General features: G+C 44.3%; 1 protein-coding gene across 4 annotated transcripts in view; it reads right to left on the bottom strand.

Annotated features, from left to right (window-relative positions):
* Positions 1 to 20,177, bottom strand: part of IPO13 (importin 13) — a 43,721-nt gene extending 23,544 nt beyond the window's left edge. For 2 of the 4 annotated variants that reach the window (XM_079980270.1, XM_079980271.1), the window contains exons 1-2: positions 19,360 to 20,177; positions 5,916 to 6,652 (exon numbers count right to left, since the gene is read on the bottom strand). In XM_079980270.1, the coding sequence (XP_079836396.1) occupies positions 5,916 to 6,652; positions 19,360 to 19,434 (812 nt within the window). In that variant the 5' untranslated portion in view covers positions 19,435 to 20,177. The remainder of the gene's footprint in view (positions 1 to 5,915; positions 6,653 to 19,359) is intronic. The other 2 variants (XM_079980272.1, XM_079980273.1) reach the window with 1 other exon arrangement.

Below are 20,177 nucleotides of genomic sequence, written 5' to 3'. Positions count from 1 at the left end.
CAGTACAGCATTACATATTAAAAACTTCCCTGAACAGGGCTGCCTTAAGATGTCTTCTGAATGTCAGGTAATTCTTTATCTCTTTGACATCTGATGGGAGGGCGTTCCACAGGTCGGGCGCCACTACCGAGAAGGCCCTCTGCCTGGTTCCCTGTAGCCTCACTTCTCGCAATGAGGGAACCGCCAGAAGGCCCTCGGCGCTGGATCTCAGTGTCCGGGCTGAACGATGGGGGTGGAGATGCTCCTTCAGGTATACAGGACCGAGGCCGTTTAGGGCTTTAAAGGTCAGCACCAACACTTTGAATCGTGCTCGGAAACGTACTGGGAGCCAGTGCAGATCTCTCAGAACCGGTGTTATGTGGTCCCGGCGGCCACTCCCAGTCACCAGTCTAGCTGCCGCATTCTGGATTAATTGCAGTTTCCGGGTCACCTTCAAAGGTAGCCCCACGTAGAGCGCGTTGCAGTAGTCCAAGCGTGAGATAACCAGAGCATGCACCACTCTGGCGAGACAGTCCGTGGGGAGGTAGGGTCTTAGCCTGCGTACCAGGTGGAGCTGGTAGACAGCTGCCCTGGTCACAGAGTTAACCTGCGCCTCCACAATAATTTTATTATTTATACCCCAGCCACTGGGCGGCTTCCAGCACATATAAAATATTGTAAAACATTAAACATTAAAAACTTCCCAATACAGGGCTGCCTTCAGATGTCTTTTAAAAGTTCTGTAGTTCTTTATCTCCCTCTTATGCAAGGCAGATGCTCTGCCACTGTGATATGGCCCTTAAACCTCAACCAATACATAAATGTAAAGGACTTTGGTTTTTGGTGCAAAAACTCAACATCACTACTCTTCTGGAATTTACCAGCTACAGGTGAATTTAAAATCTGAACTCAGATTTTAAGGATGAGTGTGTTCTGCTCAAACTTCAGGGAAAAATAATCTGCATATGGTTTCCCTGTTCTGGCTTCCCTGGTCTACTCACAGTGCTCAGTGCTTGTCCTTCCTTCTGTATAGTTCCATTACCCCACAACATTTCACAAAGTCAACATTTTCATGCATTCAGGATGAAACATATTCTGAAATGGAATACAAATCTAAAACTGTATGCCATTCACAGAATTTATTCCATCTGAAGAATCTGTTGGTAAAGGGGAGGGGGGAGGCTGAAAGAGTCAAGACCCTTGAATATCCATTTCCTAAAATCAAAAGTACAATGCTCATACAGTGGTCTCCTGGGGGCATCCAGGCAGCTACTGCCTCCCTGTGCACAGCAGTATTCCAGCACCATATAAGCAATTTCATGCCTGTCAATCTCTCTGCTGCTGCCAATAAGTGATTGTAACCATGACAACAAGCACAGAGGAAATGGAGGGGAAGAGCAAAGGATGGCCCCCAGAGAGAGGCTGTGCTGGCGGCTAATCGGCCAGCTGTCAGTTACCTGGCTACTGAGGCATATTATCTGGAGACACAGTTATTCTGCACTCGCATGCCTGCCCCCACCGCACATGCAGCCCACAGATACAGGTGGAAGAACACACCAATGTGCATGCATGCAGCACTAAACAGTTCAAAGGCCATCCATATGCTAGCATCACCTTCAAGGCTGAGTTCTGCACTGGAGACCCAATTCCTCTATCATTTTTTTAAGCTCTCAGGGCAATTAGGACCACCCTCATCAATCTACTTGGGACATATCACGGAATGCCAGGTTTTGGTTTGAAAGCAGCCTAAGCGAGTAGACAGATGCCCATCTCCCCACAGTCACTAGGCATATAATATCCTGCAAAGGGAAAAGTATGTGGTCATGTCACTGGTGTTTAGAAGCCTGGGGTAGAGAGATCAGGCTGCTCAATAAGCTGCAAACGTAGGAAGGAGGTGAGGAAGAAGGCAGCATTTATGCCCCAAGGGGCAACTCAAATGAATCCAGTTCTGCATTGCTGTGCGCAAAAACCGAAGTGGGTGGAGGAGGGGAAGTGCGCCAGCTCCAGTGGTCACCGACAACAGAAAAGCATGTGCATCAAGGCTGCCAGCAAGCATCCACAGACAATGCAATGGGGGGAGGGGGCAGCAGCACACTCAGAGAGGTCAAGGAAGATTCTTAAGAGCAACAGAGACTGAAAGGAGAAACAGAGCTTAATCCTGTTGATCCAGCCAGAATCATATTGCTATTCAACTTCCTCTCATTCCTCACTGATCTCTAGTGAAAACAATGGCACTGCATGCACACACACAACCCTTGTTGCTCCCTCCCTACAAAGCTTATGCAACCACTATCTTGCCCTGCTGCCACCCATTTTCAAACTAGTCTCTATGTCACATTTTTCCTTGTGGCCACCTAATGGCACCCAGTGTCTATCATTTTGGGCTTCTACACACAAGTTTACTTATTCCCTAAGGTAGCGAGTGCTTCTGTTGTAACCTATGGTTAAAACATTAAAGACTGACCGACTGAGAGTGAGCGCCAGTGCTATTCTGTGGCCTGTATTCTGATCCCTGAAACGCACAGTTATGGTATATTTACTAGTGATGTGTTTTAAGTTTCTTTTGACCTTGCTTAAGCTCTTATTTTTTGGGGGTGACAGGGAGAATTATAATATTTTTAGACCACCTTTAAGGACAAAAACCCTCTCAAGGCACAATGCAACCATGATAAGAATGCTTCAGAAAAGCCAGTCTAGTTAAAAAATAATGAACATTCAGGCAACCCAAAGCTAAGCAGACTCCCTTGGAAGGTGGTAGACTTTCCTTCACTGAAGGTTTTTAAGCAGAAACTGGATGGTCATATGTCATGGATGCTTCAGTTGAGATTCCTGGATTGCAGGGGGTTGAACTAGATGATCTTCAGGGTGCCTTCTAACTCTACACTTGTATGATTCTATGAAATCATAAAATACAGTCTAAAATCACCAGCTATAGCATGAAGCAAAACACAGTCTTAAGCAAAGGCCAGTGAGAACAGATTGCCTTTTAGTGCTCTCGTAATTGCTTATAGGGTTGATGATTTATGAACCATGACAAGGAAATATTCCAGAAGTGCAGAGCCACCACAAAAAGATCCTCTCTCATGTAGTGGTTGCTACAGGCAACATGGCACCTATGAAGGCTTCCAGTGGTGCCACTGGGCAGGTGCCCTAGACTCAGCTTTCATTAAAAAAAAGTCTCTATGAGCAAAATGTGTAGATACCTCCTAAGTGATTTCAATGAAATGTGAGTGATATGACTACCTTGTATATTTTTCCTGGTACTAAAGCCTGCTCCCTGTTGTCATTACACAGCAACTACATCTGTGTATGTGTGATCTCCATAATCAGGACCAGCAAGACATTGCTGGTTCCTCATGGTAAGCATAAGGTTGTTGGGGGTATGTCTTTCTGTATGTACCACTTTGGTGTAGCTAGTAGTGGCTGAACCACCTCAAATCATGTAACTAGGACACATCTAAATTAGTCCTTGCTAGTGGTTTTTAAGTCATTCAGCAGACTGAGTTTAAATAAATGGTGGGTTGTAGCAGTAAGCATAATTCAGAATTTAATATTACTGCTAAAGAAGATTAACAAATTCCCTTTCTGGTCCATTTTGAATAGGCTGCAATCAACTTAGTGCTAAGGGAATTGTTCCATCAGAACAAGAATTTATGCTTGTCTGACAAACCATCTCCCGCCCCGCCCCCGCCCCATTGTGGGGGTTCTTCTAACCCTTTGGAGTAGATCTGGGGATGACACAGGGGTATATGATTGGGGGGGGGGGAGAAGGGAGAAGTCCCATTGTGGTCATTGCACTGGCTCCTGCTGGAGCAACAGTTTAGTTGAATATGGCCCAGTGTTACAACACACTTGAATACAAGTGAAATAATTACTTTACTATACACCTGACCTTATAATTCTAATTTGGCAACCAATAAGAAAACGCAAGAGACTATAAAGGTGATTATCCAATGTTAGCCATACTCATTCGAGTAAACCCACTGATATCAATGGGCTTGTCCACTGATTTCAATGGGTCTATTAAGAGTATGGCTAAATTGGATCACCACTCTAAGATCTAAACTCATGCACACACAGCCAATGCTCATCCAGCTCTCTCATAAGAACTGCATAGAATGAGACATTACAGCAGGGATGGGAAAACCTCTTCAGCCCAAAGGCCATATCTCTCATGGGCAACCTTCCAGAGGTTGCATGCCAGTAGTAAATAGGGTCAGAGGCAAACGAGAACAAAGCAACAGCTGTGACTTGGTACAATAACCACATTCCAGCTAAGCAAAAGTCAGGTTTTTACACATCCATACCTATTTCTCCATTCCCCATCCAGGCAAGAGACATTATCAATCACAGTTCAAGGACACATTTCAGCCCCAAAAAAGCACTTGAGGAAGGAGTGGAGTACAGCTGATGAGAGGTGTGGCCTGGGGAAGGGGCCTGGCCTGGGCAGCATCTTGAGGGCCAGAAAGAGACCTGGAGGGTCCCATTTGGCCTCCAGGTTTAAAGTCCTGACTCCTGCTTTACTTCAACCCTGAGGAGTTTGTTCTATTGCACCTTTATTCTTATGAAAAATGTATTTTTGAAATCTAACCCGTCTATTCTATTACCACTAAAGGCCAATGTTTCTCTTTTTTCCAGCAGCACTGGTAAATAGTGGTTTACTCTGCCATCCTTTGAAGACTGGTATCATGTTCCCTATAATTTTCTTTTATCTAAATTGAGCATGTTATACATTTCCAAGCCTATAATATCTGTTGTCATGAATAGTTCTGCCACCTGAAGAACCACAGCACTGATTTCCTTAAAAAACAACAAAACCAGCTTTGTTGATGAGCCTGTGGGCAAGGTCTCTCACTCCCAGATATCAAGGATGTAATCTGTACTATGAACAAATACAGTCAGGGAAGGAGGAGTGTTGGCAGTAGAGAAGGAAAGAGAGATGAAAGGAGATAGGAAGCAAACTATATCACAGGCCCTGTCTGCTGACAGAAACTTCCCAATTATGTTTGCACCCAGAACCACACCAACGTAGTCACAACAGATTCTAGCTCTGCTAGTCATTAACAGATTTTGAAACAGACCAATAGTCCTGGACAACTCCCCTACTCACTTAGATTCCATACTGTGCCCAGAGGGGTTACTGAATTAATGCACACCAGTGAACCTCTACAGAAAAAAGGTGAATTCCTCCATTCATGACTACCTTTCATATCACACAAGACAAAGAACTACAACCAACAGCCACAGCAAATGAATTAACAGAGAGGTGATTTAATACCTGGATGAAGACATAATGCAAGACTCTAATGGGTAGGGGCCCAAAGCTGAGCTGTCTGGCCACTCCATGAACTCTCTTGAAGCTTACGAGAGGATGCATGACATCCTTCCCTAGCTGAAATTAGAACAGAACCAACAGATGCTCTTGAGGATTGGCTGTGGCTACAGAATGTCTGTTTTGAAGCTTGGTAGAATTCTGTCTCACAAGAATCAACCACATGATTATTTAAAAGTTAATAATACTAGTTTTAGCTTAATTTCAGTTCTGGTAATTCTGTTCTTATTGGTTGGTTTTAGCTTAATTTCAGCACTAGGTAATTCTGTTTTTATTGGCTGATACGTAGTAACTAAAAAAGTCCACAAAAGGTTGATGCTTGCTTGCCAATGGTTGCGCCAATTCAAGAGTTCCTCAATCTCCTCCCTTGCCCCCCATCTTCAAGAAGACCTGCGGAATTTATGTACTGTCCATGGATATGAAACTCTACACAAGCACACTCTATAACCCCTTTGTTGGAATCAGAGTGTGGTTCAGAAAGCTGATTGAAAGTTCTGTCAATACAGGTTCTCCCCTTGATTGCTCCATGTGGAAACAGTCAGCTTACAGGGGAGGCTGCACAACTGTAACCACAACTGACCCACAATTTGGAACCAACACTTACCTCTGAGCATCAGGCTGGGAAATGGCATTGACAATGGCCTCCACAGCTGTATCAAAGAGTTCTGGATCGCGCAAAGAGGTGAAGGCTGCCTGGATCAAGTTCTCACACTCCATCAGGGGAATCTCTAACTGCACCCAGCTGGAGAAGCACTTCAACACCTTCTGTTTAATGAAGCTGGGAGAGTCTTGTTGCTGTAGTAATTGCTCTAGCAGGGGGAAGACAGAACTGCACTCCTGTGCCAAGACGCTACGCACCTGCCCCTTACGGTACTGAGGCAGGCGGCTGGTTTGGAACTCCTCAGGCAGAACAGTCAACAGCTCTAAGAGTGCCAGGCAGCGTGCTCGCCCATCGACATTAGAGTCCTCTGCCTGAAACATGCGCACCATGTCAGCAACAGCACATGGCCAGGCCTCTGGCATCATGTTTAGTGCTAACGAAGCCAGTGCCACACAAAGCCGGGTCAGCACAATCTTGGAACCACTAGCAAAACGGGTTATTTGGCTGAAGAGCTGTGATTTGAGGCTTTCATACTGGTCAGCTGGGATGTCATTCCAGTAGCGTGAAATCTTGATGTGGAGGGCGCTGGCCCCAAAGTACTGGATCTCAGGCACCTTGTCCATATCGAGAAGTAGCCAACTGAAGTGCCAGGCTTGTGGTGAGACTTGAGCTTGCATCAACCATTTCTGAGCCAGATTCTTGTTTTCAATGTTGGGATCATAATACAACTGGTGGAGTGCCTAGAAGGTAGAAAATAGCAACTTAGCCACTATTTTATATATGCTTGTAAGACAGTAAAAAGCCAAATCCAGATCCCTTACTGTTAGGTACCTGGTTCGTGAAACGTTAACTCTCTCCATACTACAAAAAAGAGTAACACCCTTGCTCTCCCGTACTTTAGATCAGGAGAGGGCATATATGGTTGAGTGGGGACGATACTACAGATAATGCAATCAAGTACAACACAGCAGTTGGGGACTGGTAAAAGTCTCAACTGCCCTCAACAGAAGAAATTCAGGATAAGAGTATTCTAAGTCAGTGAACAGAAAGTGTTAATTACTACAGTGGTACCTCTGGATGTGAACGGGATCCATTCCAGAGCCCTGTTCGCATCCAGAAGCAAATGCAATCTGCATCTGCGTGTGTGGCGATTCGCCGCTTCTGCGCATGCACGTGATGTCATTTTGACCGTCTGCGCATGCACAAGCAGTGAAACCTGGAAGTAATGCGCTCCGTTACTTCCGGGTCGTCACAGCGCGCAACCCGAAAATACTTATCCTGAAGCTACTTCAACCCGAGGTATGCCTGTATTTCAAACCTCTAGTGCTGTAATAATATCCTTCCACAATGAAGAGCTAAGTAGATGTGAAAGCAGCAGCCTCATGTTTTAGAACTAGGAATGGTAGAGAACAAATATAAGGGAGCAGCAATTTAATGAGGAAAGTGGGGGAAATGGAAGAAGTTGCTGAACACTTCCTCTGCCCTAGCTGCTTATTTTTAAGTTGGGTTCCAAAACATGACGAGAGAAAAGTATTTGGGTGGCAATTCTGAAACAGAAGATTCAGAATCCCCTTTATATTACCTGTTTCTATAATACATTACAATCACCTCCACCCCACCCCATGCTTAATACCTGTTCATCATGGTGCTGTCACATCTAGGTGAACCCAGTTTTCAGTGCCACTTTGCTGAACACACAATGCAATATTCCCCACCAACCAAAACCTTTTATTTCTGTATTTTACATATGGGAATAACAGTCTGGTCCATCTTGGTAGTGGCTGTTTCCTGGATATATTGAGTTATAGCTAAGGGCTACTCCACACTTGTCCAATGCCTAGAAAGCACAGGTCTGAAAGGTTTTCACCTTGCCCCATGCTTTCTAAGCATGCGTCCAGGCGGTTTTGCATTTGCCCTACCACTTTCTCTGGGAAAACCCACTCTTCACTGCTGAGTCGGAGCAAACGTCAATCTGCTGAAAATTCGACTGACATCTGCTACGATGTAGTGGCAATGAGAGGGTTTCCCCAGAGGAAGCAGAGGGGCAATGGAAGTGTGAACGAGCCCTGAAGTTCACTTTCTTTACATAGACAGTAAATTCTTCCCTACATAGCTAGTAAATTCTTTTCTGTCTCTCACTCAGAAAAGCTGTGCACCTGCCCATCAGAGGCGAGCTATAGCAGTCACTCAAAACAACTCCCTGTACCTTGTGGCAGACTGCCAGTAAGTTAAAAGTGAAGCCAAGGGTGGTTTGATTTCTCCACTACCTTTCTGCTGAAGAAACAGAGAAGTTTGAATGGGTGCAAAACCTATTTGCAACTCATGTCACAAACCTGTCTTTGTGCAAAAAGAACAACTCATTGGGCCCTCAAAGATACATTTTTGGAAGTGAGGCTCTCTGAATTTTGGGTTCAGGTTACCAAAATTACTCAGCTACTATTGAGTATCCTGAGCTTGCCAATGAAGCAAAATCTGTGCTGCTGCCATTTGATAGTGCATATATTTGCGAGACAGGTATTTCAGCAATAACTACTATGAAGACAGTATAAATACAGTATAAATACTATAAATACAGTAGCCGGCTATGTATCAATAACGATATGAGACTATGCTTGACAACCATCAATCCCCACATTGATCTACTCATTAGCGAAGTGCAAGCTCAGCCATCCCACTTATACTTGCCAAAATGAATTTTATTGTGAATAAAGCTATTTAAAATATTCATAGTTCAAAATATCTAACACTGCTTGTGTAATAGCATGTTTTTAAAATATTTTTAATAGCTCATGAAGCAATATTCTGTAACCAGGTGATTGGTGGTTACATTCCCATAAAAAACTGAGTATCTCTGTAAGTATTATAAATATTTCAAAAAGTTCAATATTAATAGGGGCATTAAATAAATTTTTGCTTGGATGCCTCAAATAATGGTTATAAAATAGGCAAACGTGCAGTTAAAATGCATGAAATCGACAGCTGTTGAAGACCTAAAGTACAAAACTCATGTGACTCTAATAGTGGATCATCATAATAAAAAGGTTGGGAACCATTGCTTTTAACAATGCAAAATGTTGAAAAACAGAGACCACAAAACTGATTAGTTTTATCAAATGTAAAAACAAGAAGTCTCTAAACATAAATGCAAATATTTTAATGGGTAGGTGTAGCAAAGGGGAAAAATACAATATGAAGTCATATAGCTCCAGATGTTTTAAGCAGTGCCTACAAAGAAAAGCATCAAGCTGCTGATCAACAAGTGCATTGTGCAGCCATGGCCTGACTTTGTGTCAGATTCTCCACAAATTGTAGAGTAATCAATGATATTTCTCAAGATGTGGCACAGACTGCACTCGGTCCTTGTACAAATCTGAAGCAGACTACAAACACACATAAAATTCCTATTAACTACTGAACTTTATAGTAGGTTCCCATGCAGCCAGAATCTATTGAAATATAAGGGTTAAAATTATTTATATTTTTGAGCAAGGATTGTCATTAGGTAACCAAGTTTCTTAAGAGCCTCCAACACCAAAACAGAAAGCAGAGTTTGATAGCTTTCATGAAGGAGGACAGTAAACCATGCCCATTTGTATTTGGATTGGTGCTATATAATTTGTCCATTGTGGTCTGGAGTAAGATGCAAACTGACAGACAACCAACTTTGCAGATGATGCCAAATTATTCAGGATGGTGAAATCTCAGCAAGACTGAAGAGCTCCAGGATGCTGTCCCTAGCTGGATGAATTGGCAACAAAATGGCAGCTGAAATCCAACATTAATAAGTACATGAATAAACATTACACCACTCGGGCTTTAAGTTTGCTCACACACTTACTGTATGTAGTCAGCACATAACAAACACAGTCACAGAAACACACAGGAGCTCAACTGCTGCATAAACTAAACCATATTACAGTCTCCCTACACCAGTGTCTCATGACTTGACCTGCTGAGACTTCAAAACCTACAGATCAGGGGTAGGCAAACTAAGGCCCGGGGGCCGGATGCGACCCAATCGCCTTCTCAAGCCAGCCCACAGACAGTCCAGGAATCAATGTGTTTTTACATGAGTAGAATGTGTCCTTTTATTTAAAATGCATCTCTGGGTTATTTGTGGGGCATAGGAATTCGTTCATTTCCCCCCAAAAAAATTTAGTCTGGCACACCACATGGTCTGAGGGACAGTGGACTGGCCCATGGCTGAAAAAGGTTGCTGACCCCTGCTCCAGATAATGCATCTTAAAGTAACAGCATACGTATGCCCCTTCCTCTAGACAACGGAGGCAAGGGCATTGTAGGGATCTTTCAAACGAGCACTTTAAAAGTGGCAATAACGGTTTCTCAAGCCTCAGACCAGCTTTATGGGTTCAACACCATAAGGAGTTGGCATACAGCGTCCAATCCAGTGACAAAAGAAATGGATGCAGAATGGAGTGTCGTAAGAAAGCCTTAAATACTGTGCTATTCTTGGGCCAATAGAAATGGCAAAGTTTGTAACGTTATATCTTGTAAGCAGCCCAGCATGCACGGCACTTTCAGTGCAACAGAGTGAGGTCTCGCCAGCAAAGGATCACTGCTGGGAAAGAACTCACCTAATGAACACCACAGCACATGGTATTCTAATGTAGTTCAACTGATGAGACAACACTATTGACACCCTGAGCCTTAACCAGAGACCCAAAACAGGATTCATTTCTTTTCTCTGACCTCTCAAGCAGATTGGCACTGGGTTTGCTTTATTAAAGGAGCATGAATGAAAATGTGACATATCAGGTTTTGATGCTTAAGTAGCAGCAGCAACTGCCACAAGCTCAGTGTCCCTGGTGCAGTGCTTCCTCCTTCCAGGCCTCCTCTGAGCTTTTGAAGAGTAAGAAAATAGCAGTTTGTCTCCTTGACAGCACTATGTAAATAACAGCAAGCTGAATTCTCAAAGTCCCAGAGACTAAGTGAGAAGAGGAGTTCCAGCAGATATCAACAATTAAAGATAGCATGAGTACATGAGGCCACTCCAGGTTAGTGAACACACAAAACCCATCCCGTGTTCCTATACAATCTCTCTCCCTGGAATTGCAGGAGATGCAGTTGTTTGAGACATACTTCTTGCTCCATCAAACTGAAGTGAATGGAGACCAACATGATGATACTGTGCACACTCAGGATATGGCCTCATAATCCAATGACCTCAAAGGGCCAAATAGGGACTGTATGGCTGCTGACTCTGCAGCGACTACCATTCCTCACCTCCTGGAAGGCATTCTGGGTTGCTTTCCTTTCAGTCCTGTCCAAAGCACCCAATATCTTGATCTCTTGAACAGCACAGCCAATTGCCACCAAGCAACAGGAACCATAGCAACCAGAGCATCATCTGTTCATTCAAGCAAAGACCTAGCCCTCTCCACTATGGCGTAGAGGGCACAGGCAATCTACATAGAAGGCGGAAAGGTTGCTGAGCATTGCCCTGGTTCTGCAGTACTGAGCGCAGTCAGCTGCAACCACAGTCTTAGTTCTGCCACAATACAGGCGTGAACATAACAAGCATTTTCCTCCCACCCACTTGAGCCAAATATTGATGGGCCCATATTATAGAGTTCTGTGCCAACCAAGTCGCCTGACATGTTTGCCAGCAGCCAATGACATCCTTCAACACGTCAAAAACATTGCTGGCATTACCCACTGCCTTCAACCCCCACAGTACGCAACATACTGTCACCCCAAAGACAGTAAAGTACATAACAAAGGAAGATGGGCCAGCCTTCAGCACCAACAGACCAACAGCTTAAGAAGACTAGATGGTAGTGATGGTGTTATTTAGAATGTTTGTACCCAGTCTTCACAGAAAAGGCTTGCAGAACAGCTTACATACAGTACAATCAACTAAAACAAGACAGAAAACAAGTTTATTTAAAAAAGCTAATTCAGTAACAAAAGAGCAGCTTCTAGCAATAGCTCTTGCTACAGTGAGTATGCCACTACTACTGACTAGAACTAGGGAAGGGGCATGAGTTCTAGGGCTCAAGCTGCAACATGGTTGAAGCTTGACATTTAGGAGTGACAGAAGAAGAGTGATGACCCAGGGCTGATCTTCGGAACAGAAGAGTGTTCAAAGAATGCAGATTCTGGGAGAAAGAAAGCCTACAGTTAGAGCAGCAGCTGAAGTTCCAGACAAAGGAACACATAAGGATTCACATTCTTCACCTCTAGTACACTAGAGTCAGCTTCTTTACAAGAGGAAAGTACTGCAGACACTTGGTGTGGGTGTACACACACACACAAAATTTACAAGATGAAGGGGATCATATGCCCAGTTAATGTTAACCCTACAAAAGAATCAAGACTACAAAAGTCACAGAAATATGCACTCCATGTCAGAGATTGCTTCTTGCTAGCAAATTGCTTTAAAAAATAAACTCTCAAACTGAAACATCACAAACTGCCTCTTTCACTTACTTTCTAAAATGGGCTATAGACAAGAGCTAGCATGATTGGCCATCTGTCGTCATGAAGGAAACACCTATTACTTGCTGTTAACTAGGAAAGACGAGATGGTTGGATAGTGTTTTCGAGGTTACCAGCATGAGTCTGACCAAGCTGCGGGGGGCAGTGGAGGACAGGAGTGCCTGGCGTTCTCTGGTCCATGGGGTCACGAAGAGTCGGACACGACTAAACGACTAAACAACAACAACAACATACAAGAACATCAGAATATATGGTTGACTCTTTGCTTGGCACAAGAGACCAGCACTGATCACAGTTGCAACCATGAAACCAGGCGACATAATACCGCAGGCTACACAACATCCTTTGTAAGCAAATTCAAACATACCCTGTAAAAAACAGAAGCCCCATTGTCTATGAGTAATGACATCTTGTACCGCAGGAACAAAAAACTTCTTTCTAACATGCACAGCACCAATACCTTCTGCAACACAATTCATAATGAACAGTGTAAAGCAAACCTAAGAAGCCACAATATGCACAGGTAGTGGTTTGCTCTGTTCCAAATACTCCAGCATCCTATCCCTGGAAATCAAGCAGAGGCATGTCCTTGGGGAAGTCACTTTTAGCTGATGCCAGCACAGGGTTGTGCCAGGCAACCCAAAACTGTTAGAGCTAAAGATGGTGTGTTCTTGGACCTGTTGCTTTGCTGCTCTCAACAGCAGCACTTCCAGGGCTAGCTCTGTGCAAGTGGAGAGGCCATGTGCTGGTACTATGATTCATACGATCAGGCATAAGACAAAATAACCCAGTTATCAGCAGAAGTATAGTGTCCAGATCAAGGGAAGCAATATTACCACTCTATTCTGCCTTGGTAAGACCACATCTAAAGTATTGTGTCCAGTTCTGGGCACAATTTAAGAAAGATAATGGCAAGCTGGAACATATGCATAGGAAGGCAACCAAATAATCAAAGGTCTGGAAACCCAGCCTTATGAGGAATGGTTGAAGGAGTTGGGTATGTAAAGATGAGAAAGACAACCATCTTTAAATATCTAAAGGGCTGTCACATGGAAGATGCAGCAAGCTTGTTTTCTTCTGCTTTGGAGGCTAGGACCCAAACCAATGGATTCAATTCACAAGAAATGAGATTCCAATTAAACATTAGGAAGAACTTTTTGACAGTAAGAGCTGCTTGGCAATTGGAACAGACTCCATCGGAAGGTGGTGGATTCTCCTTCACTGGAAGTTTTCATGCAGAAGTTGGATAGCCATCTGCTATCCATTAATGCTTTAGTTGAGATTTCTGCATTACAGGGTGTTAGAGTAGCGATGACCCTAAGGGTCCCATCCAACTCTACAATTCTATGATTCTAAGTAAACAAGGCCAGCCGGTGAAACTTGAGCTAAGGCTTGCACTCGCGACCGCTATCATTCTGCAGACTTCCATTTGAAATGAAATGCTACTATAACCCTGAAAGTCCAATGAAATCCTCAACAGTACTATGGAAATTTACTGGAAAAGGAGCAGGTCAGGAAAGCTACTCCCAGTTGCATACAAGGAAGGGGATCTTCAGACTACTTTGACAACAGTAAATCAGCAACAGCATTTTTAAAGAGTCAAAGAGGCAGATTCACTTGTATTTCTATTCCCCAATATCTTGGTCTGAAGGCAGCTGTCTCAGCTGTCACATCACACAGGCCTGCGGCTCACCACCTCAAATTAGAAGTGATGGAAACCAAAACCTTTTTATCCAGGGAGAGAGCCTAGATGATACAGCCCTCACCTCAAATACACACACACATGTCCACAAGAAAAGGGGAATAGCAGGGGACGTGGGAGGATTTGATTTATTAATTTCATTTATATATCACCTTTTCCTTCGAGGAGCTCAGTGTGGTCTACATGGCTCTCCCCTCCCCAGTTTATTCCCACATCAACCCTGTGAGGTAGTTTGGCTGAGAAATCCAAGGTCACCCAGTGAGCTTCGTGGCTGACTAGAGATTCAAATTCTGGTCTCCCAAGTCATAGCCCAACACGTTAACCATTAAAACACACTGGATTGAAAACAAACACAATCATACAAATGCAGAAAGGTTATGTCTGATGTTGAAGCCATAAAGTTAACAGGAACTGCTGCCTAAGTACCATCAAGATGGCTATAGGAAGAGTGGAGTGCATGTGTGTACAGATTCAACCCAATGTCTTCCAGTGGTGGAAATGTGGTGTTTCCAAGGTGTTCCCATCTTCAGATTCATTTTTTCTATTTTTTACCAACTTGTTGAAGCCAGAGAAATATGAATTTTTTACACATCTCTTATTGAAAGTGCAACCATTTTTTCCTGTACCCCAAACAATTGTTGCATTACACACAGCATAAGATAATTCGTCTATACATTTTCACATCCCTTGGCTTCTGCTGGGAGATAAGTCACCTCCTTAGGGTCACCCTATAAAAAGCGCAAAATGGCAATTTACACCTTTGCCTCTGACCTGAAGCCTTTATCCAATGTGAAATGCAACCAGAATACTTCACTCTAAGCCAAATGGCCCTGTGTTATCACAAGACCAAAAAGGCTTTAGATGTAAGGGCATGTCTCTGGTTTCATTGGAGTTTCTTGCATCCTGTCTGTACTCCTGTGTGAAAAGCTAGCTTGTTTAGGCTAAGAAACAGAAAAGCTACCTGGTTTGCTCTCTGGCTAAGAGTAAGAAAGACCTTTCCCAAAAAAACCCACAAAAACCCCCAATGTTTTGAACACTGTACCATAAATATTCCTTAGGGTTAAAATCTAAGCTTCACTTTAATTGGTATAACTGTTTTAACTTCCTTGTCCTTTGTGTTGCTTTTCCCAAGCTTCCCCTGCTCACTGAAGTTTTGAACTGGATAATTCAAACATTCAGAACCAATTAAGCTTCTTCATTCATATACTAATGTGTGAGGTTGGGTAGCTCTGCACTGAATACGAAAGAAGTGCCCAGTATTAGTTCAACCCCTGCCTGTGACAGCAGGATGTCATTAACTACAGTTAATGCCTCATAAGACGAATGCCTCGTAAGACGAAAAACTCGCAAGACGAAAGAGTTTTTCGTTTTTTGAGTTGCTTCGCAAGACGGATTTCCCTATGGGCTTGCTTCGCAAGACGAAAACGTCTTGCAAGTTTGTTTCCTTTGTCTTGCAAGTTTGTTTCCTTTTTCTTAAAACCGTGCATTCAGGGGGTGCAGTTGCGACTTGACTTCGAGGAGCAACTCATAGCACGCGGTGTGGTAGCCTTTTTTGAGGTTTTTGAAGACTTTGGTGATTTTTGAAGCTTTTCCAAGATCCGTGCTTCGCAAGACGAAAAAAATCGCAAGACGAAAAAACTCGCAGAACAAATTAATTTCGTCTTGCGAGGTACCACTGTACTTTGGTCTAAATGTCTGGTACAGTGATAACTACAAATCAAATCTATGAGCTCCTGCAAAAGCTGGTTAGCTACTCAGTCACCTCAGGGCTGAACTGGAGCATGAGCATATTGGTTTGGCTAGATGCTGACTCCCTGGATCTGTGGCACCTGCCATGAAGAGGCAGCCTCAAGACCAGAGAGGATTGTTATTACAAAAATACACCACGTGTGTAAGAAAGCAGTCTGAATCTACCCTGGCAGAGTACCACTTTCTGTCACTTGCAGCAAAAAAAAGCCTTGGGCTGATGAGGCAAATGCATGGCAGATTTGACCCTACTCAAAAACCTGTATCTTGACCCCAATAGTCAATGCTTCCTGCAGCATAAACTGGCACTAAATACAGACTATTATGGCACAATCGCCTGCTTACACCCTTCCTCCTCAGTCAGCCAACCAATCTCCACTGTTATAGCATAACAGTTGTATCTTACGGGAAAGCTTGATGCAAGCAGTGCTAGGCAGCGAAGCAAAGAAGGTTTGAGACAGACGGGGGAGGTGGGGAGCCGAAGCATCCTTGAGAGCCTGCTACAGCCCTTTCCAGCCAGTGTGGAAGCCATTCTGGCACACCCCTGATGGCTCCAACTTCTACCCCAGCACTTGCTGAGCTAATCACCACCTGGGGTGTACTGACCTTTCTTGATGTCAACATTTGCTCTATTGTCAGCTCGCACAAAGAAGCTGCCTGTGCGTTCCTTCCAGAGGGAATTATAAAGCAGCATTACCCAGTAACAGATTAGGCCACAAAAGCTAGTGCTGCTACATAACTTTGCAGAAAGGCACAAACCCTTATTCCATATGCACTATGAAAGTGGGAGGTTTTTAACATCATGGCCTAAAATCTTGGACTAGGAGTCTGCCATTCCTGGCTATGGATCTAATAAACAAAGAAAGGGAAGCAAGTCAGGTTCCATATCCAGCTAAAGATATACCTTGGTGAGTTGTCACTATCTGGGCTTTGCTAGGAAGAGGGCTAAATGTCATAATCCCTACTAGTGAGCTGCCTGGAACCTGTGTGACAATTTAACACGAGCAGAATGACAGAATTCAGGGTGCAATAGGGAGTGGCTGCTCCAGTGCTTCTGAAAATACAATGGGCAGCAAAGGCAGGTTAAAGCTGCCTGAATAGTGACAGGTCCACAACAGAGCACTCTACAAAGCCACAATGGAAGATGTGTGTTGTTTAACAGAAATAACAATTTCCATCCTGCAGAACTTTACTCAACAGAAGGGGAGAAAAATAAACTGTTCAGGACTAACCCTAAACTGCTTTTTAATTTCTTTCAGGCCAAAGTATCCCAGTTTCAACCAGGAAAATAAAATTCCTGCAGTATGTATAACTTATTCAAAGTGAGTGCACTTATTCTGCTTTTCCTAGACTTGAAGCTATGCAGGCCACAGAGCTCCAGTTCCATGGCCCCTAGGAAACTTACAAGGTATCCCTGGCTTTCAATATTTCATCAGATGTTGTTCACACATTTTCAAGCCCACCTTCAAAAACCTGGAGGCTAGAAATGTTCCTTTTCATTTAAAGATAAATTATATTAATCATAATCAATTATAATGAATTATACATATGCCCAATGTGGGAAACGGGAGCAGATTGGAGTTCTACTTACACTTGAGTGAAATCTCCAAAAACACATAGTCATAGATATTTCTAAGTATCATTCCTTAACAACCTCTCAAAAACAGCTCCAAGCTCATGCTTTTCTATCTTGTAAGTGTAGAATTTTATTCTTACAAACAGGCAGCAACAGTTAAGACACCAATCACTTGGCAAAGTGAAATCTTCACTATTATCGTAACACAGACTGCCCCACAACTTAAGATGGAGCCTCAAGAAATATAGTGCCCTTTCAGTAACTAGTACCACAGCATCCATTCTTCTTGCTTCTCCTTGTTAATGTCCATTATACAGCACATCACAGTCCAGAGATAGGGATAGTTTACCTGGATAGAGATAAAGAGCTGTTTTACTGCAATATACCGTAGTGACTATGAGTGTGAGCTTTGATTGGGAAGTCCACCTTCAATCCACACATAAACTCACTAGATAGTCTTGAATAAGCTACTATTCATCAGCTTCAACATTCAATCTGCAACATGGGAACAAAAATACTTGTCTACAGTATATGGTTGTTTCTGATCTTTCAAAAATGCATAGTATAAATCTGAAGCACAATTGTATTTTAATTAGCAGCCTGCCTTCCACAAGGCCACCACAAAGAATTTTGAGAAATAGCTGCAAAAGCATTACAGTGAAGGAATGTGGAACAATTACATAGGTAAGATCCTCTTTAGCCTTGAACCAAGTGGTGGCACTCACTCTAGTCTAGCATATTTGCCAGTGAAGTTGTGGTATGCCTATAGCAGAGGTGGGCCACCTGCTAACCAATTTTTAAAAACCTTCAGCAAGCCATCTCTGGCAAGAGTGATCTCCCCCTGCCCCCAGCCTGCTGGCCAGGGAGGAGGAGGAGAAGGAGGAGAGAGGGAGAGAAAGAGAGAGAGAAGTAAGGAGTGGCAGAAAAGAAAAAGGAAAGCTGGTGGCAGCCCCACCCATGATCAGCATGCAGTCCCCGACAGACAACTGCTAAGGGAATGAGGCCCTCAAAAATAAAAGGTTACTCTCATTACAAAATTCATGTAAATATAGGAAGCTGCCTTATACTATGACAGACTATTCTAAGTGGAAGGAGCTCTCCAGGGTCTGAGACAGAGGTCTTTCCCATCACCTGCCATCAGAACCTTTTACATGGAGATGCCAGGAGTCATAGCCAGTATTACAATACCATTTAAATGACTCCTGTGAATTAGGGAACATTTATACCTACATCTAAAAGAGAACAGAGGCAGGTGATTACACAACTGCCAAAAGAATAAAGCAGTCACCAGACAACAGTTCATCTTCCAGGTGTGTTTCTAAAGGCCACTTTGCTTTCTACAACTAGAGGGTATCTCCTGAGGAGTGAAGCTAAAGGAGAAAGCCCAAAGTGCCATGAGTTCTGACTATGACATGCTAATGATTCAATGAGTAACAGGATGCCCCCTGGGTATGCTGTCAGGGCAGATCATCACTTCTGCAAATGCCCCCTCAAGCCAGCAGCAGTAGTGTCAGCCCCCCCCCCCCCAGGCTCATCATGATACGCTCTCAGAAGGAGGTAAGCGGAGGAAAGGTTCCCAGATTATAACATAAGGACCAATATTACTGCCACTCCAAAGAGAGAGTGTGTGCGTGTGCGATTCAATGGGATTCAGAGGCTACAGTAGTGCAAATTAAACCGTGAAGCCAATGTCAGAGACCAATAACATGCCAAGGGCACTCTCAATCCCCTGAAAAAGATCAAGATGGGAGCAGCTATGCCCACCGAATAGGTGAAGTACAAAACTACTGGAACTCAAGACAGGATTGCCTGAGACAAATGTACACTAAAAGCCTGAGCACATTGAAAGCTCCTAATCCAGTGTGCGGAAATTAACTGGGGTGCAGGATAAGGCACTTCCACCCAAGCCACCCCGCAACCCCAACACAGGTATCCTAAAGCGGCCCCTCCTCCCCACCTCTCACCTTCTCCACGTTCTCCACGGTGAAGTCCAGGGTCTGCGGGAGGGCAGCGGCGGCAGCCTCCCCTCGGCGCTCCATGGCGCCGGCACGCCGACGGTCTGAGCCTCGCCCTGCACTGGGGCTCAGCTACAGGGGGTAGGCGGCGGCGGCGACAGCATCTTGGGGTGGAAGGACGGGCGAAAGAAGAGAAGAGCCGCCCCCCAAACGAGAGAGAAAGGGCAATTCTCTCTGCCTGTGTCTCGCCCGAAGGAAAGGGGAGTGCTACGTGTGCTCAGCCTGTCAATGGGAGGGGTTTTTCTTTTTTAAAAAAGGGGTGGGGGCTGCCGGATTCTTTCCCAATATTCTTCTTTTTTAAAGGCGCGATGTCTTATCAGCTTCTCTGCAAGAGGGATACATGCCTAGCTGCCCCCCACAGGGTGATGTGGGGGGAGACGGGACTCTCAGCAGGGAAATAAGGGGAGAATATCCCGCCTGTTCCAAACAAGATTCAGAGTGAATGGAAGCTACCTGCCTCCGCCCCGGTAAAGCGCACGGACTATCTGCCTTGAGCGGGATTATTGGGAGGGAGGGAGCACAGAAAAGGCTTGATAAACTGACGCAAATTTCCTGGGGAAGCGGGGAATCTGTCCTCCTGCCGTTAATGGCGGAGGAGGTACCTGCCTATCACCCGCCACAGACACAGACAGACAGAAGGGCGTCTGCCGGTCTCGTACTCGCCCGGCCCCTCCCGCTCAACGCCCCCCGAGGAGGGTCGCTCTATCTGCCTGAGGCGGCAACCGCTGCCGCCGCCGCCACCGCCGCCGAGACGCCTCCCTGGCCGC

Source organism: Podarcis cretensis, assembly GCF_951804945.1.
Source record: "Podarcis cretensis genome assembly, chromosome: 6".
Classification (NCBI taxonomy): domain Eukaryota; kingdom Metazoa; phylum Chordata; class Lepidosauria; order Squamata; family Lacertidae; genus Podarcis; species Podarcis cretensis.
Note: the sequence above shows the minus strand (reverse complement) of the source record. Positions and strands in the feature narration are given on the sequence as shown.